The following is a 24,155-nucleotide window of genomic DNA, read 5'->3' on the forward strand; positions in this document are numbered from 1 at the left end:
GATGCAAACATAGAACAAGGGTGTACAAGAACTCATGAAGAAAGGGTTGGAAATCCTATGTCAGGCTTCCATATTGCACTGGTACCCATGGATTCTGCCAATAGTATCATCTCTAAACATACTGGATATTTTACAACTGAATACAATTCCATTCCTGAAACTAACTAGAACAATTTTATATTCAACCAAAGAAGGCATGAGCTTCATGTGGACTTAAAGAAAAGAATAACAAAGGCACAGATAAAAATTTTATTTATGAATATGTGGACACATGACTTTGGATCCAGCCAGCCAGTGACATAAATAAACTTGAGCAAAAGATTCAAGCCAGAGAATACATAAGTGTGGGGTGTATGTATGTGTGTGCATGTGTGTGTACATATACATATATTTGTGTGTGTACATAAGGTTTCTTGGAGCTGTGCCAAAAACCTGGACACCAACCAACAGAATCATTCCCCATCCTCTGAAATTTCCATTAAAAGCACAATGGGGGTAATTATACCAGGATGCTCCAAATCGTTCATTCCATCTTGTGCACTCATATGCCCGCCAAACATGAAATGTTCGCCTTCTCCCTTCCAATGTGATGGTTGTTGAACTTATTTTTAGTGTCATTTGATAAGCCTTTGTGCTCACAGAGAGACATCCCACTGACCCGGCCACTGGTCATTGTCTATACCAGTTCACATCAAAGCCGGCGCGCTTTGTCAGGTTTCGAGTCGAATATCCATTTCGCATCTGAAGTACAGTATCGAAAGTGACTAGATCATTTGAGCTGTTTTCTTCAGCTGCTGCCTTCTTCCTCCCCCACAGTGTTTCTGCTCACGCTAACATAATCTGGCATCGTCGACGTGACACGATGGTGGTTTTTCTAAAAAATTATAATACATACATTGTCAATGTTTTTTGATGGCGATCCTCCTGAAAATTTAATTTATAAACTGCAGAAAGGAGGTCTTTTTCCTCTACTGAATCATAACCAAAGTAGAGTGCTCCTCAAAATCCAAGTAATGCGCATACAGTAATAGGTCATTCAATGTCAAAAGGCATAAAAAAGATGAGCAAAATCTTCACAGGCTGCTGCTTGCTGTTGCCTTTAATTATATTAATTAAACTTTGAAATTTTCATGCAAAGAGAGTTGCTGGCTTGTGACGCTGAAGAGCCCTTGGAGACTTGAAGGAAGAAAAAACCCTGAGCAGAAGCTTTGTGGTTACTGCTTCCTTTAAATTAAAAGCAAAACAAACTCCTAGGTATGTTTACAGATATTAATGCTTTATGCACTAGTACTCCTAAACACAGGAAAAGGAGGAAATCTACCAGTCTCAGGGACAAAGTCTCAAATCACGAGGCCTTTAAACTACACTCCAGATCTTTGGTGAGAGGCTGTCTTCCAGTGGAATAACGCTCTATTAATTTTCTTGTCCCAAGTGCATAATGAAAGAAAGGTGTTTTCAAAAACTAAAGAGCAAAATCTTGCTTGCTACCAATACCTTGAGGCATCTTGTCTATCTTTTGTCATGCGTGTGCACTTTTCAGTGTTAGAATGACAAGATTTTCTAGTCAGAAACTTCCCGTGAGGCACACTGTGATAGGGGACTTGGAAGGATTTTGTGATCTGACATAGCTATAAGGCAATGGACTCCAATATTTGCTTAGCCTGGTGGGAAATTTCATACTCTGCCTGTAGCTACAGATTTTGTCGTACAAAAACACAAGCGCCATATTTGCATGTTAAAAGGTCCTATCTCCATGAAAGACCCATCATGGCTACTGGTTTTGTGGTCTGTTTTGATATCACCTTTACATTGTGGCTGTTTTTTGCTTTTGCCTCTTCAACACACTCAAATAAAGTTACTTTTATAAACCACAGTGTGCAGATTAACATTCTTCTTTATATCAATCCCACCCTTGTAGATAGTCAAGTGAGTGTTTGAAAATATTTGGTGCAAAAAAAGCAGAAGGCTGAGAAAGCATTTCCTGACGGAGAGAAATTAAGCTGCTCTTCCAAAAGTTTCTGAAATGCACTTGACTTTTTTCATCTGGTTGGATGTGAAAATGTGCCATCTTTGTACCTTCTTGGTCTTCTTGCTTTCCTTTACTGAAATGGAACTCTGGAGAAGTTTATGCACCGGCCCTGAAGAAAAAAAGAAATCCTTATTGAAATATTGAAGCAATTATAAAGAAGTTTAAGAACACCTAGGTTTTCATACCATAATAAAACAAATGATTACCCAAGGAAACAGCAATGTTCACATGAGACACAAAGTCATACATTCTTTTCTTTGGGTCAAAGCATGATGGTTCATTAATCTTTTCCACAGTAACTTCACCTAACTGACGCTATGCTAAAATTTGTATGGAAAAACATTTCAGAACTCTAACTTTGTTACTGACATCTGAAGTACAACACCACTACAAAGGCTATCATAATATCAAAGCTGCCACCCTATATGCTTCTAATAATGAATTAAAATTAAAATGCTTTCTTATGTAACTTGATTTTCTAAAATGTATACACGAGGAGCACATTTTAGCACAAAAGACAGAGATTAAGGAATCATGAGAATAGGAAGAGATGCTGTCTTTGTGATTCTACTTTATGACAGCCTTTGCAATAGACTTATTCTTGATCACGACCATTTTTGTTGACCAAATTTTGTTGACCACAGCTGCACACTGCCATGATGTGTTCTTTCCAAATAGTAACTATTTATTTGGACTATTCAAAAGAGAATTTGCCAGTCCAACTTCTTAACTTTTCAATGAAGGTTGTGTAGACATATTGTTCCATACATAATTGTAAAGAATCTGAGAATTATTTGAAAACAAATTCTCAAATCAGTGATGAAGGATCTGTTTCCTTTGCTCTCTTTTAGTATGACATTGCTGATCCACGGCATTCCATGAACCATGTTCTGGTTCCTCAAAATGGCTAAAAGCCAGCACAACATTTTCCAGTTTAGGACCAGGATTATCAACCTGTTGAGAGTTTTCTATTTCTTATAACATCTGTTCATAAACCATTTCAGATTTTAGACCTTCTAGTTCTTCCCCTCTAAATGTAAGTTTGTTTTAAGTATCCATAGCATGGCAAAATTCAAAAAGAACAAAAAACTACTGTTGAAGAAGAAAGCTTGAAATGTAAAAGTGTGGTTTTTGTCCATTTTGCTTTCAAACATGACTGCTCCATAAATTTTGAAATTTCAGAAACTTATGGAGAAACAGAAAAGCATAAAGGAAAAATGGAGTTAGGAATTTCTATTAGCTTTTGCTAAAAGGCAAGCAGCCATGAAATTATCTGTCTCTAAATAACTTTGGAGGCAACATTATTACCATAATTGCCAATTTTATTACTTACTTTCCCCTTACTGTCTCTGAATTTAGGTGGCTTAGGGTTCAGGGAATAATATAACATGTAACATATTATAAGCCACAACTATAATTCTTTACATTATTAATATGAAAAATAATATCAATTCAATTTTCTCTTTTTATTTTGAATACAGTATATTTTCTAAATAATATTGTTAACTTAAAATCGTGCATCTAAATTATGAGTAAAATCCAAATACATTGTGATACATTAAGCAGCACCCCTACTGTTTATTCAATTAGGCCCTCTGAATCTGGCATCATGACTTATAAGTCATTAATTCATAAACTTAGAACAACATTTTGTCAATATAAAATTGAATTAAATTAATGTCTTAAGACTTTGCTAGTTTAAAATGAACTATAAATATATTCCATTCTTTTGCTTCAGGAATGTAGCACTCCTAGAAACAATGAAATCATTGTTAAATTGCATAATATAATTATTATAATATTTTTTAAATATTTAAAGAAATTAAAGGTAGGCACAACGAATAGAATTTTACTACATGTTTAGGTTATAACCAAGTGCATTTAAAGTGCATTAGTTCAGAAATTATGATAATTCAGATATTAACTGATTAAGCTGTTTATCTTTCTCAATATATTAAAAATAAATTAGGCAAATTAATACTAATCAAGATTATTATAGGAAAGTTTACCAACTTAAATGTTTGATAGCATATAAAAAAAGCATTTACATATTAATAATTTACATTGTATTATGATCTTGCTATGGCACTGTTTTATTTGTCTAATAAAAAGTATGGCTTAAAAAGAATAAAACTGCCTCCCTTTTAAAGCACATTACCTAGTTAGAAAAGAAGCTTCCTGCCTTGCTAGTGGAAGCACAAATTGGCAAAAATTATAGGGTGAACAAAGTATGTAAAAGTGGCCTTAAAAAGCTTACATTATTTGACTCAGTAATTACTCAGTAATCATTTTGGGAACTTTTCCCAATAAAATGGCTAGACAAGATTTAAAAAATCCTCCCTGGGATTTTTATAAAAGTGAAAAATATATTCTGCCAATTTGTATTTCTTTCTGCCCGACAATTCAATGAATAAATTATGAGTCATCTATCTGACTCAATGTTTTGCAGCCATTAAAGTAGAAAACTTTGTAAAGATGTAGGAAAATGGTAAATGAAAAGAAAAATGTCAAATTGCATATGTACATGATTATAATTATTCGATATACATCTAAAAAGTAGAAGACAACAGACAACACACAGCATGCTGTGGTTAGTGGGACTACAGGATTCTTACTCTCTACTTTATATATTTTCTATAAATTCACATAGTTGTGAATTTAAAGAAAATCATAAGTTTTCAAAGAATAAATTCAATGAACAAAAATGAATTCCTTTGCAAACATGTATGTTTTTTCAAAAGTTAGCCCGAGACCTATTGACTACTCTTAGGATTTTCACCAACTGCTAATGGCATCAAAGCTTTTCAGCACTCAGTGTCCCAGGGGTGGATCCGTTTATCTGTCTCTGGGTTGTACTTAACAGTTCATGTCCTGGTTGACCCATCTCAGTAAAGTTCGACTCAAGAGTGCACAGCAGATTTACTAAAAAATATAACCCACACAGCATTTTATATAAATATATAATCTATACTTGGCATTAAAAATTCTGTAATATGCAACCAGCATTTTTATTTTTGTGGTACAAAATTTTAGGAGCTTCCATGAAATGGCTGTTCAACCATCTGGCAAGATCACCATTGCCTGATTTTTAAAAACATGTTTGTGTATATATATGTAAGGACAGGTAAGCCTTGTGTATACTGGAGTTCATTACATTTAAATACAGATATAAGGGAAGCTCTTCAATTTTCATACCACATCAAACTTTCTAACTAAATAGCTAATATCTAGGGCATATATTTCTCCATTCAATTAATGGCACAGATATTCATACTTCAGCGACTTATTAATGATAATTTTAGAATTACTTCTCTCTACATCATCAATACTAGTGAGCTCATATGCTTCCTTTTTATTATATAAAAAATTGAAGAGCTTCCCTTATATTTGTGCTATATAAAGGCAAATATATAGCACAATCTTTTTGTCTTGGCTTTGGCTTTCAGAAGATCATCTTTATAGCATGTTTTAATATTACTTGCTATCCTTATAGGATATTTTCTGGTATGGCTATCCCTTGACTTTAGCTCATGATTATTACTATTTTTATTCTTATAAGGTTTTGTTATATTTTTTCCTCTCAATAGTTTTTTTAGAAGTAGCCTTGTTATAGGTAAATATAAACTAATATAAATTTCTTACTTAATTCTCAACTTTCCCAGCCACAAAAACTATGCAAAATCATCTTAACATCAAAAACCTCTAACAAAAATATTGTCTCAACTTCTGCCTTATTTTAAAAAATAATAATAAAAGACCCTATTAATTTCTTTTCTACATAACCTTTTCTCATTCTGGTAGGACATAAAGAGATACTCTGTAGATGTAAAACAGTAATTCATGATTTGTTTGAACTTAATCTGAATTAAGCTTACACAAATAATACGAACTTAATGTTTAAAAATGTCAGTGTTGAAACTATACTATTCTTCATGTAATCCCCAAAGTTCTTCTAAAGCATAAATTCTGAGAGTCTAAATACATAAAACTTAGCTTCATTTTGTTTGCATTCTAGGAAAAAGTAAGCACAAAGTGATTCTTTACGAACTGGAAATGTATTTACATTCATAATTCATCTCGTAGAGCAGAGGTATGTGTGGAAGTCTTACTCTATTACAAACTTTCCCTCCTTATGAGAAGGGACAGAATGTACCAGGCATGGATCACAAATAAAATACTGATCATAACAAGGTGAAACTCAGAATCAGAATCTGTCAGCTTTTACTTCATTTAAGTGATTTTTCAAGCAATAACTAATATCTTACTAGTTATACATTTTTACTCTGCAGTTAACTAAACCAAGAGATTAAAACAAGACAACAGTAGAAACTGGTGTTTGCTGTTGGTTAAGTATACAGACCCGACTATGCTACAGTATTTAAAACTGATTTTATTCCCTCATTTTTACTGTGGTCAGTAAGAACAGCACTAACCAGAGAAAGTGCCATGTTTCCCATCTCTGGAGCATTAAAATTCCACTGGCATTAATGCCTGTGAGCTCCTTTACTAGCTATCTGCACAGGATGTATTTCACTGCTATAACCGTTATAGGATTATGCTCACATCATAAATATCCATTGACAAGCTGAAGCAAACAACTGCACTTTAGTTTAGACTTTTCAAACACAGAGAGCTGATTTATTTGTATCTCTACTTCTAAGAGGAGGTTACTAAACCTTCATGTTCTGTACAACAGTAAACAGTGTTTCAAATTTTAAATTGTACACAAAAGCAATGATACATATAGACCTAGCCACAAAGGTCCTGGAAATCATTATTATAAAGACACACTTGAGGGATAGGGGTTGTCGCTCAGTGGTAGAACACTTGCCTCACACGTGTGAGGAACTTGGTTTGATCCTCAGCACCACAAAAAAATAAACAAAATGAAGGTATTCTGACCATCTACAACAAACAATTTTTTTTTTTAAGAGACGCTTGAGAACACAAGAGGCTTTTTGAGTGGAGATTGCTGAAGCAACATATGTGCAAAACTTACAAGAAGACACATACTATCCCTTCTCTTCATTTTTATTTATAGAGTCTGTGATAGTCTTTGCTGTAAGTCAACTGACAAGATTTTAAGCTGAAATAGAAATTCATAAATCATTTCCAATGGAAGCTCAACCTGTAAGTGTCCCATGTCACAGAACAGATCATGCACCTGCGGGATATTTAGCAAATTTCATAAAGGGAACTGCTGAGTTTTCCTAAAATATTTATCTATCTATTTATTTATCTATTTATTATCTCTTCATTGTTTCATGGCACCTGCAAACTTTTAGTGACTCTACACGTATTGTTAATATTAATTTTGCAAATATCTATGACTTTAGTATTTATTGAAATTTAAGCATATAGTTGGTAATGAACAAAACACTTAAGCCATAACTCATAATGATACTTGAAATTAATCCTTCTAAGTTATTAACTACAGGAAAGGTGTCTAGATATTTCTAGATGCAGATAAAGATGTAATTTTGACAGTTCTCTGGAAATCATTGTTGGCAAAACATTCTTTTGAGCTTCATCTTAAGTCAGACTAAAGAGTTGATGGCCAAAGGATAGATGAGATTTAGATATATGAGATATAATCAAAATAATTCATATTGGCTACTTCACATTTTTTTCATTAAACAAATCCTAGGGAGTATAGGAATGATTTACTTCCTTCCAATCTAATTAGGATGCAAATATCTCCTAAGTCTTAAAACAGGAGTCAAAAAATTACTTAGAAATACAATTTCAAAGCAACAGAAAAAGCAAAATAATTTATACACACTGTAGCATTACTAGTATTAACAAGTTTAGAAGCAACCCAAATGTTCATCAGTAAGGGACAAAATGAATGAATTAAGATCCAGGTAGATAAAGGAATACTATAACTAACATGAGGCTATTGGAAAGAATGTGGAAGATCTCTATATACCTTTATAAAAGGATGGTCAATTTCCTAGAGGAATCATTTAATTTATCAAGGTGCACATAGTATACACATTATACTATCTTTTACATTAGAAAATATATACTGGTTTAATATCAATTATGTATATGCAACATTTTATGTATATATTTAATTTTAACTTGTGTGTGTGTGTGTGTGTGTGTGTGTGTGTGTGTGTTACTAGAGATCAAACACAAGAGCCTCATGCATGCTAGGCAAGCACTCTACCACTGAGCGACATCCCCAGCCCAATATTGCTTATATTAAAGAGAAAAGAAAAATGTAATAATTGCCTTGAAAACAAAACTGGTTGGCAAAAATGGAAAGAGATGGCACAAAGTGGAACAAATAAGGATATAAGTGAGATAACTTCAGTATGTTTTGTCATATGCTACCAAATGCAAATATGTGAATATTTTGCTTTGGGGGGAAAGTTACCTAATTAAAATAAATGCCTACAACTGTTCACTTAGAATAAGGTAGAAGCCTACCAAAAGCAGGATTTAGCAGAAAAGGTGATGAGAGAGATCCCACCATGGTGTGAGGCTTTTCTTGAGAGAAAAGAAGTACTCAGTTGAAAGCTAGAAGTTGAGATATAATTCCACATAATTATGAGGCCAGAGGAGAAAAAACTGTTTCCTTCTCCAGAGCAGATGAGGATCTTCCTAAAGAGAAAAGAAGCAGACCACTGAAAGTTTTGGACATAGCAAGAGGAATGAGAAAAACAATCCTATGAGATCCAAGTCCTGCCACAAGTAGCAAAAGAACTGAGAAGGATCCCTCTGCAGCTCATAGGGTCTTCTCAGAGTGCAAGGCATTGGCCAGTCTGTTGTGTGCAGGGGATCAATATGGAAACAAGATCTCCAAGTTACTGAAAGTTATTTGTTGGGGTGAGGAAATTGTGGTAGTTATAGAACAAAGAGAAATGAAGCAGAAATGAAAAAAAATCTCACAAATGAGTTGAAAAGAAAGGAGAGAAAAGGGTTTGCTAACAAAAATTTTTGATCCTGCCCTCAAAATTATTGAAGCCAGTAATTAATTAAAAGTAAGACTACAACAAGACACATATCCAGTTCAACTTTAGATTATCAACATGACAAAGAAAGTGGAATATGCTTTTCTGGAGGTAAATATTATATAGGTTAGTTTCTCCATTTTAGTTTTAAATTCACAATGTCCAACCTAAAATCATAAATTAAGGCACACACAAAGAAGTAAGAAAATATCTATCATGATCAACAGAAAGAACATTGAATAAAGATAGCCTAGTTTTTGTAGTTAATAGACAAAGAATTTAAAATAACTATGTTAAGACTATTTAAAAGTCTTGTTAGAAAGAGGAGTAAAATGCATAAAGATATTGGAAATTTCAGTGAGACTATAGAAACCAAATAAGAAACTAAGTAAGAATGAAAAAGGAAACACTAAGAATGAAAAATGTAATATTGGATGCATTGGGTATAAAGTAGGTAGAGTAGAATAAAGATTTACTGAACTTGCAGATTCAGAAATTTTTCAAATTGAAAAATAAAAATTAAAAAAATCCTGTGACTTGTGGGACAATATCTAATAGCCTGCCATGTGAATAATCAGTGTTTCATATGGAAAGTAAAGGAAAGAATAAATTGTTGAAAATGATGGTTATGAACTTACTAGAATAGTTGGAAGACATAAATTTACAGATCAAAGAATCTTGCTGAACCACAAGCAGGATAAACACATAGAAAATGAGGAAATAGATAATAAAACTTTTGGAAACCAGAAGATATCATAAAACCATGCATCTCTTCTGGTTCCTTTTCCCCACAGCCGCCAAAATACAGAGGAACAGCAATAAGATAACAGCTGACTTTTTATCAGAAACAATGGAGAAACCAGACAATGGAACTTTCTAAAATGCTCAATGAAAAAAAAAATATCTAAAATTTACAAATAAAAAAAAATCTTAAAAACATGGAGACAAAATGCAGACATTTTCAGGCAAAGAAAAGCTGAGATAATTGATTTTCAATAAGAATTTAACAACAACTTGTGCTAAAAGTTATTGAGACTGAAGAAAAAGCCACGAATTGGAAACCCAGATTGTGGAAATTAATTAAAACAGGACAGTAAACATGTGACTAATAAACATTACATATAAATATATAAAAGAAATAAAATTGCCTTTATTGTACCATAATTTAAAACAAAAAATTACTTAATTCAAAACGTGTAGAACATGTAGAAGTAAAAATATATGTCAAGAGCATAAAGCAGGAAGAGGAAAAATGGAAATTAAACCATAGTTGTTCTTGAACTACTATAATATTATTTGATAGCACATTGTGAAAAGTTAAAACATATTGTCACCTCTAGAGACACCACTAAAAAGCAGCATAGAAATACAGTTTAAAGGATAATACAGGCAACAGAATGGATAACAAAAAATATTGTACTTGAGAGCACAGAAAAGAAAGAAGAATGAATTTGGAAAATATAAATCAATTCCAGTAGATTTAGAAACTGGAAACAAACAACTAAATTGGATTTAAAAAACACTTAAAATGAACATTTCAAGTGATTTAACATAGTATTTTGTATATCTAGAATTAAAAAAAAATAAAATCCAAAGATAAATATAGCAGTAATGTCATTTCATTTATCAGTCTAATTTCACTAATAATTTATTATTAATTTAAAGCTATATATAAAATAAGATAGGGAATTAATATCAAGATACAAATTTTTCATGATAAATAAAAGAGATACAAACATAAATTCAAAGATATTCAGCAAAATCTTTTAACTTAAACTGGAATTGAAAATATATCATAAATGTTATTGTTTTTCCAAACCTGTATTTCCTAGCTCTGTCTAATGAAAAAGCTTAAGAGAAATGACAACCCAGTAACAATTAGTACCTCTAGAATCCACAATGTATTCTCCAAATATATACATCTATTAATGGTATTTTGGGATCCTTGGATTTGAATGATTGATTCCAGTTTTGAAGAAGAAAATGTAAAAGATAAATCTAGGGTATACTATACCCAAATTAAAAAAAAATACCAAAGAATAATGAGGTGATGTCAAAAATATGTAGAAATCAATATGATGGATCAGCCTTTTATCATTTGCCTTGTCTGATCTACAGTGGCATCATTAATAGTGAAATAATTTATGTAACGCATTGTGAAGTATACACCAAAACTTATGAATAAGCCACACCAAAATCAAAACTGAGTCTGAATCAGAGAAATGGTAACAGAGTATCAGTATACATAACTGTCTAGTGGGAATCCACCCAAGAGGAACTGTAATTTTATAACTATAAAGCTGGCATTTGAGCAGAAATTCAAAAACTGTCAATGACACTGACTATCCTTGAAAGTAGGAAAGCTAGCAAATGCAAAGGACCTGGGGCAAAAACACCTTTTCCATATCTGTAGGAAAATAGTACAGACAGTAAGGCAGGAACAGAATGAGTGATGAAAGAGTTGGAAGATGAGGTCAGAGAGGAAAGACACTATCATGCAAAGAAACAGGGACCCTCATGCAGAGCCTTATAGCAGTAACTAACATAAATCTTCTTTTTGAAAAGCAGTCACTAATTATACAATTAGTAACATCTGCATTCCCCCCCACCCCGGCTTTTTTTACAGTCTATTGATCTAATATGTTAAGTATCTTATATTTCAAATTTTTAAGATTCACATGTACAAAAGATAAAATAAACAAATCATTGTATGGTCCATATTAAATAAAACAAGCCAAACTCCAACCATTATGTCAAATAGTGGCTACTTGAAAACTCAACCAATGTTTAAAATTTGCATTTAAAATAGTTAGAAAAATCCAAATGAATGGCACATTACATCACTACTGCTACAATTAAGTTGGAAATACAACAAATTAATTTGCTCAGTATGGAAGAATGCTGGCATGAAAATACTTTTGCTAGTGACTTTCTTGACTTAAATTCTTAACCTCAGTTGTTAACATCACAGAGCAAAAATTTAACATGCAATACATATTTTTTCCTAGAAAATTAGGTATTGAGAGAATTCATTTGATTTACCAAACTGCTTTGGACACATTTAAAGAGAAATATTGAATGATTACACATCATTAACATGGAAAATTATTTGCTTGAGTAATACAATGATTTAGCCCTAGCTAAGTTATGTCTAAGAATGAAACCCTCACTTTGGGGACCCTTAAACAATGCATGTTGTCCCTATCAAAAAGTTAAGTAAAATATGTTGATAGATTCAGTCTGTACTTAATGTACACAGATTTTCATCAACTATTTCTTTTTAAAAAATTTTAGTATTATTTTGTATTTATATATGACAGCAGAATGTATTACAATTCTTATTACATATATAGAGCACAATTTTTCATATCTTTGGTTGTATACATAGTATACTCACACCAATTTGTGTCTTCATACCTGTACTTTGGATAGTAATGATCATCATATTTCACCATCATTATTCATCACCTATTTCTACTTAAAAGTAGCCTTCTCTCTTTGAATCATTTTTCAAATAGCTAAATTTCCTGCTAATATGAGACGAGTCATGATTATTTATCAGTATTTTCCCTCAAAAGAGCAAATATTAAAAACTTTCCTCTAGTTTTCAAATTGATACCTTATGGATAATATCAACTAAAATACTTTGTAGAAATGTAAAATTTTTAAAGCTTCACTGTGAAAGACAATTATAGATTAATTTCTGAAATAATTAGAAATAAACAATTTTTTTTGAAAAACATTCCTACATTTTAATTGGCAAATTAATTCCTGTGAATCTCTTTTCTTTCATCACAGCAAGATTTTAGCCAATACTTCCAGACATGTAGTCTTAGTAGAAGGTGTATGTATAGCATACAGTCAGTTTTGGGAGAACAAATTTAGGCTTTGGTATTTTTATCACACTTAGGAAAACCTATTTTAAATAATTACTGAGGTCATTTTATATATTTAATAAAAGACATTTAAATCCCCTAAGTTAGGATTTAATTTTCAATATTTATCACAGACTAATGCTTACATGTATGATATAAAGTGACAATAAGCTTTTTTTTATAACGTAAGTAATGTGAATTAAGACTCTTCTCATTATACTTCTATATTCTAAACTGCTAGCAGCAGCCAAATGACTACACTTATTGCTAAATTTATATCACAGAGAACAAAACTTCAAGTATCATTTATCTATACTAAACTTAGGCCTGTAATGGCATGAAGACTATCCTGCTGTTATGTATATATGTGAGTCTGAACACACCTGCATACATAGCTTACAGATTTTTATATTGCAAGGATAGATGCCACTGTGACCCAGATGTCATTTTGCTGATTAATGGCTACATTTAGTGGGGATTCCTTGCTCACAACTTTAGAATAAACTAAGTGTGCATTAATTTTGCCCTTTGTCAATATAGGCATTCCTAGTCTAAGTTGAAAATACAACAAATTAATTTGCTCAGTATGGAAGAATGCTGGCATGAAAATACTTTTGCTAGTGACTTTCTTGACTTAAATTCTTAATCTCAGTTGTTAACATCACAGAGCAAAAATTTAACATGCAGTACATATTTTTCCTAGAAAATTAGGTATTGAGAGAATTCATTTGATTTACCAAACTTACATCTCTAGAAATGGTTTAATATTTCCATAATTATTTTAAAACTTAAATTTTAAACTTAAGTTTTAAAATAATTATGGAAATATTAAACCATTTCTAGAGATATGATCAATTGCAACAAAATAAAAATTGTTAACTTTCAAACTAAAAATATTTTTACCCATACAAGCATTCAGCTATTTTTATATAAGAAGAGATTTAATGGTGATACTTCTCCAAATACTAATTGATTAAAACCTAACCCGTATTAAGTTTTCTTTTTAAAAAAAAAAATTTATGGGGCTGGGGATGTGGCTCAAGCTGTAGTGCGCTCGCCTGGCATGCGTGCGGCCCGGGGTTCGATCCTCAGCACCACATACAAACAAAGATGTTGTGCCCGCTGAAAACTAAAAAAAATAAATAAATATCAAAAAATTATCTCTCACTCCTTCTCTCTCTCTCTCTCTCTCTCTCTCTGTCTGTCTCTCTCTCTCTCTGTCTCTCACACTCTCTTTAAAAAAAATTTATTATTTAGTTGTAGTTGGACACAATACCTTTATTTCACTTAGTTATTTTTATGTCGTGCTGAGGATTGAACCCAGTGTCTCCAACATGTGAGGCATGTGCTCTACCGCTGAGCCCTAGCCCCAGCCCTTAAGTTATCTTTATGTACAAAGAATAGTCTGGTGGTTGATTCATGAAAATCAAAAATGCCACCGACATACACATTTTAGAGCCAAACAACAAAAAATGATGGCTGATTTTTAACCCCTATATATTCATTTTATGTTTCTATGTAATTGCTCCATATAAGTTACAGAACCAGAAAAAGGAATTTAGATTTATGTACAAATCAACTATTGGGTCCAGTACAAAATAGAAAATAGATAGGAGGTAGGTAGATAGACAGATACATAGTCTTGCATGCATATGAGTTACATAGGTATGGATATAAACTTAGCGTAGATAAATTCTGATCTTCTATACCAGTAATTTTCTAAAGCAAAAATAATATAATTATTCTAATACAAATAATATAGTTTGACATTACATTGAAGTTAGTTCGGCATCGGCATCAGAACTCCTCTAATTTTATTTTTAACAAGAAAGTCTGACTTTTAGTTTAAAGTCAATCTGTTTCCTAGACTGTAAAACTCTATGGTAGCTTTCCTTGATTACCATGTTACATATGCTGGAGACAGCACTCATCTTACAGTATAAGTGCTAACATCCTGCTGAATGAACGATTGAAATATCAAATTTGAACTATGCAGCCAATATTGACCTGGAACTTATTACTGATATTATCTTTTTTTGTGAATCTTGGAAGTTTCTATTTAATAACAATGGTGAGCAAGCTGCGAAATAAAATGCAATGGTTGGCTTATCCAAAATTATCAACACAAAACTTTGAATCTACACTTCAGTTTTTGCTAACTGACTTGTAATTAAGCAATAGTAGTGATCATTCCATAGGCAAATGTCTTCCTGGCTTACTTTGTCACATGAATATTTAAGCAAGCCTGCAGGTCCTGCTTCCTATGTGTGGCCCAAGGGCTGGCATAGTGGGGAAGAGGCAGAGCTGCAAGATGGATGAGTTCTAAACTGGGAAACAAGTGGGCATCAGAGAGGAGCTGAACTTGATGTCAATTCTAAACAGACAGCAGATGGTAGAAAGTGGGGTCTGTTTTATGCTGGAAGTCACCAACAAACAGAGCAGGCAGAAATGAAAGTAGATATGCTAGGTCCATTGTGATTCTTAAATCTAAATACAGCACAAGTTTTGACAAGCAGGAAGTGGTTTTTATGAGCAGCCCAACCACATGGACACATATCATGAAGTGGAAAATGTTAAATTGATGCCCAGTTAACTGATTTTGCAGGCATTTATTTCCTTCTATGCTTCTGTTATTCCTTGTCAAAGAAGTCAATATTTGAAAAAATGTGATTTTTCTTCACATAAGTAGCTCGGTAGTCCCTCTCTTTCTCCATATGTTGATGAAATTCCAGAGATCAAGTAACACATCAAGGAAGAATCATTATATATATATATATATATATATATATATATATATATATATATATATATACCAGTTCATGCAGATTCCCCAAATATCTGTTAGATGCTCTCAATATTGATGGCATTTGGGATTTCTAAAAATAATGAAACTTTCTTTAAAATAATAAAACATACTTGATGGACTAATTTCAATTCTGTATCTTATTAAAATTAATTGAAAAAGTCCTTAATCTACAATGTGTCAACAGAGTCATTCTTCCTTTGGTGAGAACTATCAGAAAAATTAGAAATTCTCCAGCAGGGATTGAAGGCAGACAATCTTTAAGGTTAGGAACATGAAAGAATAGAAAACTGCAACTAGAAAAAAAAAATACTGTTCATAAACCTGCTTCCTTTGAATTCAACCTCTGGCACTCCTTTTAAATGAAACAATGGAAAATCAATTTTAAAACCTTGTCACTTGAAAATATCTCTTTGGTGACTGAAACAATCAAACAAAAAGTCCTAGTGGTCAAGAATCAGTGCAATGCCATAATAAAAGCTGTGCTGAACTGTCACACTTAACCTAACACCCTACCATCACAGATAGAATGGCTATGTGAGATGACAATGTAACGTTTTGTTCTGAGAAAAATCCAACTCCAGCAGCACTTTTTTTTTAAGATTTAAATGTGAAAGATCAGTCATTCTAAATTATATCATTATTTTTCCATCAAAGTCAACACTAATCTTCGCAACTTGGAGAAGGCTGAATGAATAAAACATTCTCATGTTGGCAAACCCCAAACATGGACAATTGTATCAGCATTTTTATTTAGTCTCTTCTGACAACATCAATGCACCTTGCAAAAAGAAAGCCAGCTGTTCATTCTATTTGGTGCTATTAAAAGTCTGTTTTACAGACTTAACTTACATTCACTCTACTCTCTTCCCCCACCTGCCCCCGCTCAATGATGATGGCACTGAAGACTTTGATAATGAAGAAAACATATTTTTATGTGGGTTTTTTTGGTATGTCTAGTTTTAAATATACAACTTAACATATGTTTAAAACAGAGCATATGGAAATAAGAAAAAGCGAATCTGAATTCCAGGCACAAATATTGGTTAAAAAGATAACACCATAAAAATGCATTACTTTATAGTGATTTCAAATGATGCAGGCTAACAAGATTAAAAACTAATAGGAACAGAATCTTTTTGCTATAAGAATGCCAACTTATAAGACTTAAAATTTCTACAGTTGATATTTCATTCTTTAAGTTCTCCAAAATTCATTCCCAGATATAAAAGGATTATATTGAGTCCTTCATTTTGTGTGACCAGAGTCACTTCTGATTGAGTGATATTAAAAATAATACCTTTAGAAATGAGTCGGTGAATAAATTCATTAGCAGTAGCACAAAGTACTATCAATAGAACAACTTTCCTCTACATATTTAAATGATCACATAGGTGGTGTTCATGAGTGCAAAAGCTTTGAGATTCTGACAAAAAGTAACATGATTCAGCTGTTCTCCAGACAAGAATTGGTAAAGCTTTTTTTTCTTTTATTAATTTTCACTTTTATGAGAAAAGAGAAATTTTACCTTTAAAAATGGACTAGGCAGAGAAGAGTGAAGAGATGGGAGGGGGCATGGGGTAGAAAGGATAATAGAATGAATTGGACATTATTACCCTATGTGCATATATGACTACATGACTGGTGTGCTTCTACATCATGTACAACCAGAAAATGATAAGTTATACTCCATTTATGTATGATGTGTCAAAATGCATTCTATTGTCATGTATAACTAATTAGAACAAAATTTTTTAAAAGTGAAAAAAACTGGACTTGGGAAATACTACCAATCAGCATGTCCTTAAACAATTATTTCAATGTCCTATGCTCTTTGCCTTGGGAGAATTGTATATTAAACTTGATATTACAAATGAAAACTATGGCCAACATTCAATATTACCAAGGGTCTGCTGAATTTATAGTGATTAATCTGTTCTCAATAAATCAAATACTCTTGAATGAAAATCTGTATCTTCAAGAATCAATAATCCATATATGATTCATATGTTCTGTGTATGTTTTTGAGGAAATTTAGTTAATGAGGATTTTCAATTTACCTAAAAATAGCAGTCCCAACCACTTCTATTTTTTATAAATTTATTATACAATGTTACCAATGAAATAGAAAATGTGCCTAACTTAATGTCAGAAAGTCTGAGTTCTACCTCTACCATTTATAAACGTGATGGCAACCCACAATTTAGAAGGTTATGTTAGCTAACATGGTAGGCAGAAGAGGGGAGATTGCCATATTGAGGCAAGTAAAGAGATTTGATTTTAAGCCTAGAAAGGAAAATGAAAATTTATAAAGATCTGTAAAGACATGCATGTTAAAGTATCTATTTTATTGTAAAAATAAATCAATTTCATCAAATGTGGAGACAGCTGAACATAACAAGTCTGTAGATATTTTTAAATGAACTAAGAAGTCCAACTATATTTCTTATATAGGAAATCTGTTTGAGGTTACCATATCTTATCACAGAAGTCTTTTATCTTTTATTTTTATGTCAAGCAGAATGCCTGAGCGGAAAGCACTCCCATGTACATTGCATTATCTGAAATGCCCAAGATATGGAAAAAACCTAAGTGTCTATCAATGGATGAATGGATGAGGAAAATACAGTATATGTAGAAAGGAATACTATCCAGCCCTTCACAAGGAGATCCTGCCATTTACAACTACATGGTTGAATGTGGAAGACATTATACTAAGTGAAATAAGGAAGAAGTTAAAAAAATTCTGTATGATCTCACCTATATGCAGAATCTTTTTTAGAAAATTCAAATAAATAGAAACAGAGTAGTGGGTAGTTGCCAGGATCAGGGAAGAGGAAAATACATGAAGAAGTAGATCAAAAAGTTACAAATTTACAGGGAGAATAAGTGTCAAGATGTACAGCATAAGGGCTACAGTTAATAATATTTATTGTATGGGAAAATTAGCTAAGAAATTTTAGGTACTGGCAGCACGCACACACACACATACACACACACACACACACTCACACACATACTGAAAGGTACCTGTGGAGGATAATGAATATGTTTATTTGACTGTAGCGTTCATTTCACTGTGTATATGTAGATAAGGTATCATGCTGTATATCTTAAATATATGAATAAATTTTTTAAAAAGTGTATATTACCTGTTTAAAATGAGGGAGTGCAGTAAGAAGAAAAGTAGAAGTTTAAAAAAATTGCCATCCCATTTCACACCTATCAATATGGCTATTATTTCAAGAAAAGAAAGAAAAACAAAAGAACAAGAAAAACAAAAGAACAAGTGTTGGGGAATATATAGACAAACTGAAATCTTTGTGTATTGCTGATGGAAATGTAAAATAAAGTACTCACTATGGAAGACAGAGTGACGGATCCTCAAAAAATTAAATACAGAATTACCAACAATTCCCCAAAAGAAGGCAAATCAGGGATCCCAACAAATATTTGTACCTCCGTTCTTACCACTACATTGCTTACAATAGCCAAAGGTGGAAAGAATTCAAATATCTGTGGATAAATGGTTAAACAAAAGGTGACACATGAACACAATGGAGAATTATTCATCCTTTAAAAAAGGAATGAAATTCTGATATATGTTACAACATGAGAACACTCTGAAAACATCATGTTAGATGTAACAACCAGGCACAAAATGGAAATACTACACAATTCCACCTACATGTGAAACCCAAAACAGTCAGATTCATAGACAAATAATGAAATAATGGTTACCAGGCTTTGGGGATGAAAAGTGAGGAAGTATTCTTTAATAGGCATGGAGTTTCAATTTGAGATAATGATAAAGGTCTGGATCTCAGTGGTGATAATAATTGTACAACAATGTGAATGCATTCAATGCTATGGGGTGATGCATTTCAAAATGGTTAAAATGGCAAACCTTATGTTATATATATTTTACCCCATTAAAAACATTGTCATTATTTATAGGATTTTCAAAGCAATTGAAAACCTGAAATATTATTACAATTTACAGAATTGAATGATGAGGTAAATTTAAGATACACATATATAAAAAAAACCCATATACCAGTAATAACTAACTTAAGTAAGGAATATTATAAAAGATTTGTGTTGAAATGAATATTTAATTAATTTTAAAAGACATGATAACCTTTTATAACCACTTACTAACCCATGGTCATCTATAAATATATTTATCATGAGTATTTTATTCATCATGCAGCAAGCAATTCATTTTAAAACGAATGATGACATGTAAAAAATATTGCTTAATATATATTTTTGCAAAGCTTATAGCCAAGAAAACATATCATATCAAAAGTTAACTGAATTATATTTTTAAAATATTACTATCCTAATCCCAGCAGAATGCTCATCATAACTGGAAAATATGTAATCCAGTATGGAACATTTATCCTAATAGTTGAGATTGGGAGGCAAAGGAGGTGCTGGTTTTTTACTGGCTCTGTTCCCTCAGTCATTTAAGTTGGCCTTTGTGAGGGTCTTCTTCCCTACTGCCTACCATCTGGTGAATATAGATGACCACTACTGGGCTCACAGACTTGGCCACCAGAGACAAAAAAAAATGTGAAGATTCCAAATGTTGTTAGTGAAAAAACAAAGATGTAGTTAGCTGTTCATAATGTTGCTATAACCACTAATTTCTCCACCAGAGAAAGGCCCCACAGCCTAGAGAGCAATACTAAGGCATTTCCCTAGGCTCACAGAACAATAACTCTGTGCTACTGAGACCTTTCCAAATTGATATACATCTAAATACATATAAAAGAGCAAAGCAGAAAAGCTAGTTGCAATCATTTTTGAAAAATACAATTTGAACTATAGCCAACTATATTACACATTAATATAATCCATAGTTTTCCAACACTAATAATAATATTAATGACTAACCATCATATGATTTATTCCTTATAAAATATCAAGTGTTTTTCTAGGGGCTTTATAAGTGCTGGGATTACTCAGTCTTCACAATGGTCTTGCGGCATGTATTATTATACCAAATTTATAGATAAAAAAATGGCTGCTCAGAGAGGGTAAGTTGTTAATTTAAATTTCCACAGCAAATAAATGGCAGATCCAGGATTTGGACCAGAAGACTAAACCTCTATAACCTATTATCATAACCAATAAAATTTTGTATCTTGGATATTTATATAGATATTGTAAAATTATACACAGATAATGAAATATAACTTGATGGAAATGCAGAAAAAATACCTACATTTATGAAACTTAAAATCCCATAGGAATAGAGGAACTAAATACATTATAAATTAAATATGAGGACTATTAAGAAAATGAATATAAATACTTATGTGTTGTTGACCTTACCTATTTAAGACTATAGAAAGTGAACTCCGATCTCCAGAACCAAAAGTTCAATACAAGTTAGCACACAAGGATAGCCATGGATTAACTACATTGAAACCTAAAACATTATGTATTTTCATGTTGCAGGAAACTCTTTTTAAGAATGTATTCACATTTCCCTCTTCCTAAAATGAGTTGCCTGCATATGTTCTCATATTGAAGACAAAGGTTTGTAATTATGAATATTGATTATTATACAAGGATGCAGTCCAACAGTGTCCTTGGGGCATATTGGGGAATATGAAGCTGTTTCTCCTTGCACGAAATAACTCCATATTGTGATGCCTGGCTGAGTCATATGTCTGTTTTCTCATTTTCTCCTTTTCCTCACTATTGTGTTGTATCTATTTTTAGGAGCCCCTCTGCCCCAATTTTATTTCACTGCCTTTAATTTACCAATAGTATGGAAACCAGATAATCAAGCACACTAAAAATAGGTATAAGATTAAAAATAAATATAGTATAAATGCGGTGAAACTGATCAGCATCTATTTTTCACGATCAGAGAATTATTTATCTATTTCCACTTATAGTTCTATAGCTTGTTGAAGGTATGGGTGTTGCTGATCTATTTAGTAATAACATATGGTTTAAAAAACATAATCTCAGAAAGAGTCTACAGAATAATTCAGTATCCTGATTTTATGTTGAATATAGAGCCATAATTTTCCTAAATATAATTGTAAAATTAAGTCTACATTTCAACACATTGATCAAAATAAACCTTCCCTTCAAGTGATCTACCAAATCTAACCAACTAAACTAAACCACGCATTATGTATATCCACTGTCACATGAGAAGTACACACATATTCAAATTATACATAATTTTTCTTAACGTGAAATTCTTGCAAATGTGCTTTGTTGTATTTCCTTATTTAAATGCTTGATTTTAACTTCGTTTGCATTTTCACAGGCTAAAAATAAATAGCTATTATATTTTATTTGTAAGAGAGAACAAATGAATAGAGATAGCTTTATAAGGGTTGAAGTCAGGGACACCAGCTGCAAATCTTTTATGCTTAGCAATGTGTCTCCTTTCCTAAATTCCGCTTGTGCCAACAGTGAGTCAAATGCTCTAGGATCTCCTCTCTCTCTCTCTCTCTCTCTCTCTCTCTCTCTCTCCCCCTCCCTCCCTCTCTCTCTCTCTCTCTCTCTCTCTCTCTCTCTCTCTCTCTCTCTCTCTCTCTTTCTCTCTCTCCCCCTCCACTTCCAGATAAATGCCAGTCATTTGGCCAGGGCTAACTCACAGAAGGTGCAGCAGGCACAGATGGCACTAATGCATAAATGTAATCTAGCAAAAGAATGCCAATGCCAACCCAGAAAAGGTTCCAAATAACTGCAGTGCACTTACAGGAAGTCTGTGATTGGCAAGGTTAAAGCTGCAACTGAAAGAGCTCACTGTTTGTTCCCAGATCAACAATAGAAATTCTCAAGTAAATGAGCATATTTAATTTATTTGCCACAAATGCATTAATTAAGATGGTATTTTGATAAATGATATATCCTTAGAAATTGTATTACTTGAGGATAATGTAGTTTGTGTAATACATTCAAGTATTTATGTATATCTGAATATCTGTAAACTCTTCCCAGCCATTCTCTACTTCTTTACTATATATTTTTGTTTATATCACATGCTATGTGAAGTTACCATCATTCACTGGTGAATACAACAAAATATCCCTTGCTCCAGTTATTCTCATTCATATCATTCTTCCTATGACTTCACATTCCATATGTATTTTGAATATTTGTTTACTGTTTGTCTCCTGAGCTAGAGATAAACTCCACAAGAATAGCGACAGGATCTCTTCCTTGTTCTCTAATTTCTCTCAGTGTCTGAAAATAAATTGTCAAGTGAAAGAATATTAAAGAAAACAAAGGCCCTCATATATAGCCTATTCTCACTTAATTAACACTATTCTGATGCACATTTGAATTTACTGTGAACTACAGATAAATGCTATTTTAACTAATATTTTCTCTTTTTCTTTTTAATCATGTCATATCACTGTACTCTAAAGATGGAATGCCCACCAAATTTCCATTATACAGATTAATGCAACTAAGCCCTTTAACATTTATATTTTGTTAAATTTTAAATATAAGCCAAAAAAGAATAAAACTAAATTTGTTTAATAGTCTTTTCTTTGTCTATCCTACAGTTAAGTTTGTTTCCTGAAGAGTAACACCAAGGAGAGAGAAGTGTTAGAAATCTATCACATGCTTTGGTCTTAAGAAAGCAAGAAGTTTAGTTAAGGAGATGTTCCAGGAGGGTAACAATAGTAGTACAGAAAGGATTCCCTTGCAGCTATTTAAACAATTCTCAACAACCTTAATTGCTTAAGGACTAATGCATTCTCTTTGGGGATTGTGATAATTCTTCATCATAAACCTATTTATTTTCTCCTTGAAAATATCCAATTTGAAATAAGTATAGTAGTTCTTCCTCTTCTGCTAGGGATATGTTCCAAGACCCCCAGAGGATGCCTAAGACTGTGAGTAGTACCAAATCTTATTACACTGTGTTTTTTCAATACATATATGCACAATTAAATGCATTTTCCATCTGATCTAAACCCTACTCACACAACATGGCTATAAATTTTGCAGGAAGCACTCTATGGCTTCCTTTTGTCATATCTGAATATCCAGCATCACTACTCTTGTGCTTTAGGGCATTATGAAATAAAATAGGGATTACTTGAACACAAGCACAGGGACAGTTGATCTGATACCTGAGAAGGCCACCAAGTGACTAACAGGGAGGTAGCATATACAGCGTGGACATGCTGAAAAGGAGGATTCATGTCCAGAGCAGTACAGGGCAGGACAATGCTTGATTTCATCACACTACTCAGAAAGACATAAAATTTGAAATATCAATCGTTAATTGCTGAAGGTCTTCATTTAATATTTTCAGAATGTGGTTGGCCACAGGAAACTGAAAAAATGGAAACGAAACTTCAGATATAAAGGAATTACTGTACTCCTGGCTGCATTCAATGTTAGTTTTCTTCCCATGGTGGAAAATCATTAAATATCCAAATGATAGCTAACTCCAATCTACTTATAAACCTACATGGTAAAATGTCACTTGAGTA

The 24,155-nt window shown here is 32.5% G+C and overlaps 1 protein-coding gene across 1 annotated transcript in view; it reads right to left on the reverse strand.

Moving 5' to 3' along the window:
* Positions 1-235: 235 nt before the first annotated feature.
* Positions 236-24,155, reverse strand: part of Antxr2 (ANTXR cell adhesion molecule 2) — a 135,154-nt gene continuing 111,234 nt past the window's right edge. Inside the window, exons 17-18 of the mRNA XM_046459281.1 lie at positions 2,077-2,138; positions 236-874 (exon numbers count right to left, since the gene is read on the reverse strand). Of these exons, the coding sequence (XP_046315237.1) occupies positions 2,100-2,138 (39 nt within the window). The 3' untranslated portion in view covers positions 236-874; positions 2,077-2,099. The remainder of the gene's footprint in view (positions 875-2,076; positions 2,139-24,155) is intronic.

This window comes from Marmota monax, unplaced genomic scaffold, assembly GCF_021218885.2.
Source record: "Marmota monax isolate L192 unplaced genomic scaffold, Marmota_monax_Labrador192_F-V1.1 WCK01_AAM20220418_F8-fsc00112, whole genome shotgun sequence".
In the NCBI taxonomy this organism is placed as follows: Eukaryota; Metazoa; Chordata; class Mammalia; order Rodentia; family Sciuridae; genus Marmota; species Marmota monax.